The sequence below is a fragment of the Camelus ferus genome, chromosome 1, assembly GCF_009834535.1.
Source record: "Camelus ferus isolate YT-003-E chromosome 1, BCGSAC_Cfer_1.0, whole genome shotgun sequence".
Lineage (NCBI taxonomy): Eukaryota > Metazoa > Chordata > Mammalia > Artiodactyla > Camelidae > Camelus > Camelus ferus.
In genome coordinates, this window is record NC_045696.1 from 4101695 (window position 1) to 4107694 (window position 6000).

At 54.1% G+C, this 6000-nt stretch overlaps 1 protein-coding gene across 1 annotated transcript in view; it reads right to left on the reverse strand.

Moving 5' to 3' along the window:
* Positions 1-5001, reverse strand: part of LOC116662665 (interferon-induced GTP-binding protein Mx2-like) — a 28350-nt gene extending 23349 nt beyond the window's left edge. Inside the window, 1 exon segment of the mRNA XM_032476541.1 lies at positions 4416-5001. Coding sequence (XP_032332432.1) covers positions 4416-4691 — 276 coding nt within the window. The 5' untranslated portion in view covers positions 4692-5001.
* Between the last annotated feature and the right edge of the window lie 999 nt (positions 5002-6000).

Below are 6000 nucleotides of genomic sequence, written 5' to 3' on the forward strand. Positions count from 1 at the left end.
ACTAGCTCTCTACCCCCCGCAGCCCCTTCGCAGTCCTGTGGGCAGACCGCGGGCCGGGTAGCACCTGGAGAGCGGGGCAGCCAGTCCGCACACCGTGGAGAAGATGCGGACCCCAGCCTCCTGCCTCCACGCTTCACTGAGATCCCCCCCCCCCCCGCCCCCGTTTTCCCTCTAAAAACCGTCCTGGCTGAGCAGAATCTTCGGAGATGGCTTCTGGGCCTGAGTCATTGCCAGCCTTTCTGATGAAAGCACCTTTCCTCTCTACTGACACCTGCCTCTTGATTATTGGCTTTTGAGTGGTGAGCAGAGGAGCCTGAGTTTGGTAACACAGTGAATAATGTGTTAGTTTGATAAAGAGGAAACAGGACGGCTGGTCAGATTTTGAAATCTCAAGGCAAAGTTCTCCCATCAGTGATGGGTGGAGCTCAGAAATGCAGTCTTGGAAACCAGCCCCTCCCCCGTGGCTCTCTTCCCATGGGCTGTTTTTGCTTTTGTGTTTCCGGCTTTCCACAGGCTTCAGTAAAGCCCCAGAAGGGTCACAGGGCTGAGGGGCTTGAATCCCACGCCCTGCGACCAGCTCCTGGCCCCCGGGCCTGGCCTCCTGGCCCCGGGTTCTGCAGAGACGTCCCATGGCTGAGCAGGCACATGCCCGCATCTGGGGGAGTCCTGCGAGTCATTTAAAACTTCTCCTCTGACCTGGCATCTCGTGCGGAATCTGTGTGATCTCCCACTCAGACCTGTGGGGATGTTTCCTCTCCCTCCATGCTAAATAGGAAATTAATTTCTCCTAAAAGCACAATAAAAGTCTGGTTCACTGAGATTCCATACAGTGTCCAGGAAAGAGAAAGAAAGATGTCATTACTCTTAGATTCAAGTCTAAACCTTCCCTCTGCCTTGGCTCAGCCCCTGGTTCTGTGTGAATGTCAGGGGAGATACACAGAAGTCTGATTTTCTTGCAAAATCTGCCAGAATGGGTCATGGGTCACAGCTGACCACGTGGCCTGGAGTATTTCTTCCTGCTATCGGCATGACTTCCGCATCCTGAGGTATTTTCCCCAAATAGTGCCAAGGATGGCCTGCAATGACCAAAAGCTGGAAGAGGCAGAGACAGATTCTACGCAGGGTCTCAGGAGGAACCAACCCTGCCTTCATCTCAGACTTCCAGCCCCCAGACCTGGGAGAGAGAACATTTCGGTTGACTGAGCCCTCTGGCCTGGGGTGCTTTGCCGGACAGCCCTGGACCCTGACACATCATGGTTCATACCTAATCTGTGTCCCCGAGTGCCTTTCTGTGCTGGGAAGCCTTGGCATCGGTATCTGTCTCCGAGTAAAACTCTGAAGGCACAGTTGTGTACCAGTGCCCGTGACAGCAGGGATCGGCAAACGCTGGAAACCAGCCGCCCTGTTCCCTCAGGGAGCCGGAGTCCAGCACGCCTCGGGGGGGCCACCAGTGCCACAAGCGAGAGGGCTCCTGAAGCCCCGAGACCGGGCCTTGCAGTCTCCAGTGCTGACACAGATTCCGGGGTGATTTTCCCACATCACCAAGCGGTGAGCTCAGCTCTGATACCGTCTAGCAGGAGGTGGCGTCAGAGGCCACAGGGCCCCCTGATGGGGCTCAGCCCTGCTTGCCTGCTCCCCTCCCAACCTGCCCACTTCACATGCTAAATCTCCAGCACGTCCAGGTTGTCACCTGTGCTTCTGACCCACTGGCTACAGATCCATCAGAGGTTCCAGCGACCCCCTCCTTGTGTTCAATAAATTGCTAGAGCGGCTCATAGAGAAACACTTTACTCACTAGACTGTGGGCTTATCATAAAAGGATGTAAGTCAGGAACAGCCCGATGGAAGCTGCAGAGGGCAGGTGTGGGAGGGGCGCGGAGCTTCCACGCCCTCTGCAAAAGCCACCTCCCTGAATCTCTAGTCTCACCAGAAGCTCCCCAAGCCCGGTCTTTTGGGGTTTTAAGGAGGCTTCATTACACAGACGTGGTGGGTTAAATCACTGGCCAGCAGTGACTGAACTCAGTCTCCTGCTCCCCTCCCCTCTCTGGAGGTCGGGGGTGGGACTGAAAGTGCCGGCCCCCGTCACGTGATTGCTTCTCCAGGCAACCAGCCCCATTGCAGAAGCACAGCACACAGCCTGGCGTCCCCTCATTAAGGTCACAGGAGACGTGCTCTCCTCACTTACAGTTTCCAAGGTTCTTAGGAGCTCTGTGTCCGAAACTGACAGACTGGATAACGCATTTCTTCTCCCTACATTTGTCTACATTGTGAAGTAATCAGCACAGTAAGTTAACTCGTGTCCTCATACTTACATTTTTGTCTTGTGATGAGGACTTTTAAGGTCTGTGCTCCCAGCAGCTCAATAACTAATTATTAACTGCAGGAATGTAACAGCGCAGTGACCATAGTTAATATATTTCTTACTGTAAATCACAGTGTCACAGAGCACAGAGCTCCTTTCCCTGCCCCCCCCCCCCAAGATGTGCACCTTCCATGGAAGCCCCCGAAGCCACTTTGCGGTGGAAAGGTCTTTGTCTAGATGTGGAAGGCGCCCCCTGGTGCTCCCAGTCCGTCCACTTCCTTTCTAGAAAGTGCCCTCAGCCTGCAGGGCCGTCTGGGGCCAGCGCCAGCACAAGCATCTTCAGACACTTCTCTGTGTGTCTCCAGCCTCCCGGCATGAGCCGAGTTCACCAGGAATGGCTCTTAACAGAAAGGCAGGTCTGCTGCATAAGGTATCATTAAGCAGCCCTCCCTGCAGGGCCCCAGCTCTTACCTGTGCGCCTTCAGAAGGGAGCCGGCACCTCGTCTCTCCCTTCCTCTGCTTCCCTTTTATATAAACCACTCTCCCCACGATGCCCCCCCTTTTCAGCAGGGAGGGAAAGGAAACTGAAAGTGAGTAGGACTCTGTGGCTGACCCCGGCCACCAGTCCCTCCCCGACCACCCAGCCTCTTGTTTACAGAGAAGCTGGCCTCCCAGGCTCCCAGTCACAGAAGGGCAGCTCCTGCAGTGGATGAGGACAAGCTTGCGGGCACCGGGTATGGCAACCACTCTGACCATCTATCTCAAGGATTAACTGGTATCACTGCCCCATTTCCCTTTAAAACTTCCATGGCTGAACAGAATCTCTGAAGATGGTTTGGGGGGGGGGGATTATGGGTCCACCAGATTGTAGGCATTCTGGTTAAAAACAACTTTCTTTTTTGTTACCAAGGCTGTTGTCCCAGGATCCTACCCCTGCCCCTCCCTCAACTAAAAACCAACTCCTCTTATCTAATTCTCCAGAGGCAGCTGCAGAGAAGAAGCAAGAGCTGGTTAGGATGAACAAAGTCCGAGATGCGGGCGGATGTCCCTTCCAGGGGAACTTGAGCCTAGTTATGTGCTCATTATAAAGTTATTAGGTGCTGAGATGTTGCGGAAAAATGTGTTACAGCTCAGTTGTGACAGCCTGGATCCGGGGTGAGAGACCAAGCAGCACTCGGAGAGTCGGAGAACTCAGGTTTATTATGCAGCAGGCCCAGAAGAGTTAACACTCCAAGCTCTGGACCCCGTGTGTAGGTCTACACAGTCCTTTATAGGCTGCCAGTTTTACACTTTGCAACATCATATGCAAATAAAGTATAACAGAAGTTGACTAACCAGGAACAAGCTTTGTAGAAATAGAGCAATCAGGAGTGAGAGAAATAACCAATCAGGAGTGAGCTCCATGCAAATGAAGTACTACAAATGGACCAATCAGAAGTTAGGGAAGTGGACCAATCAGAAGTGAGAGTAATAACCAATCACGAGTGAGGGAAATAACCAATCAGAAGGGAGTTCAGGGAACAATAGAATTTTAGGGGTAAGTAAGCCGTTTCAGAGGCAAAAAGTGAGGTAGAGCCTCTAGGCCAGGGAACCGGATGGTGCCGGCAGGAGAGTAGTGGCCCTGCTTGGGGGCCCTGCCAGGTTTTTATGGGGCTTCCCGCCTCAGAGTGACACACCCACCAGCACCATGACAGTTGACAACTGCCATGGCAACAACTGGAAAAACCCAAAGACTGAAAAGCCCGTCCAAGGACTGATCGGCTCCTCACACCTGGAAGGAGGACGTGGTAGTGGAAGCTGTTCGCAGAAGTCCACGCGGGCCGAGCCGGGCTGGGGCTGCCCCTGCTGCCCGTCTGGGCTGACAGGTCCCGCCTGAACGCCTTTTCCTCGCAGGAGCACTTTTCTTTTCTTCTCCCTGCTTGAACATTTTCCTTCTTTTTCCTCTTTTGAGAAGTAAAAGCAGTTTTGCTCTGTCGCTCTGCCTTAGCTGTGAATTCTTTCCAGCTGGCAGGCAGGGACCCACACTGTGGTGGGCCTCCTAACTTGGGTAACAAAGCTGACAGCCTGCCCCAGAAACGCAGCTGAAGGATCAACATGCTTCCTGGGAACTCACACAGTTGTCCTCAGACTCCAGCTGCATCCAGGTCTTCCGATGGGCTTGTGAACACACTGGGGGGCTAGGCCCACCCCGAGAATCCGAGGCCAGAGACTGCACTGCTAACACCTTCTCAGGAGAGGTTGGGGTGGGTCCACACGTGGAGATCCGGTCACTTAGGGCAGCGCTGTGCAGCGGGACTTTCTGAGATGATAGAGGTGTTCTGTGCTGCTCTGTTGTCACCCTCTCCCCATATTCAGGCCTGAGTACCCTAAGAAGGGAAGTCCAGAGCATCCTGCAGGAACCCACTCGGGCACTGCACACCCTTCGGCTCAGGATGGTCCCATGTTCTCGGAGAACTCTTGCTGGGAACTCAGCCCTGAGCCTGCAGGACTTTCAGGTCCTCAGTAACCTGATCTGCAAAGCCACAGGTGTGCTCCCTCGGGGTCCCGGGTCCCCCTGCACTGTGACTGAGGTGCGCTCCCCGGGGGGTCCCGGGTCCCTCTGCACTGTGAGGCAGGGGTGCACTGGGCATTCCCATCACCAGAGTACAGCTGTGGGGCACCCCAAAGAGCCCTCAGGGTGGCGGGGAGAGTACAGGAGGGAGGAAGCCGGTGTCCATCTCGGGTTCACTCCCACCATCCTCTCCAAAACAGAAATTAATATTATAATTAAGAAAATAAAATCCTGAGCACATCTTTGCTCATTCATTTCACTTGTGGGCAAGTTTTCTTTCTAAGAAAGACCTTAGATGCTTAAAAAAATGTTTTTCAAACCCCAGGTTCAGGGTCTGTCCTGTAGGATCTCATGCCTGCATCATCCAGGGCCCCTGAGCAGAGAACGGAGGGAGGAACTGGGCACCCAACTTCCCAGTGTGACAGTTTTCTGTCTGACCACTTGTGGCTTGGAGACAGGAGGGAAGGAGACAGGACACATCCATTAAAAGAATGACACGTTGATTAGCACCGGGATGGCGGGAGATGTGCCTGCAGTGACCGTGAGCTTCACTGTACGCACGTTGTTATACACCAGCAGCTCAATGGCTCGCCCACAGGTGCCATGACGGGTCCCAGGCTGCCATAAAAGGTCAAAAAGTGGGTGGTGGCCCAGTTCCTGGGACTCCCCACCCCATCCCCAAAGCCGTTAGAATAACCCTCCCACTTGTTAGCACATGAAGTTACCAAGCCCATAAAAACTGACAGCCCCGCACCTCATGGCCGCCCTCACTTTTCTAGATGACCCCGTGCTCTGGGGCCTCCACCCCTTGTCCCCACCTGCAGAGACGGCCCACTCTGTCCATGGAGTGTGCCTCTCTCTGAATAAACCTGTGGCTCACTCTTGAATTCTTTCCTGTGCGAAGCCAAGGACCCTCACTTGTTGGGGTCCCTCCCAGGGACTCGACTGAGACCTGGGGACATGACTGTCCTCTCGTGGCCCATTTTTCCTGTATCAGCATCTGCATCAGGACAGGTGCATCTAATGCTCCAGGAAAGGGACAAATGAAGGCCCTGGAGAAGCCTTGCAGAGTGACACTTGCTTCCCTGGAGGCAGCAAAGGCCGCTGGAGGATCCTCCGTTCCCTGTGAGAATGGCATCTGTTCTGG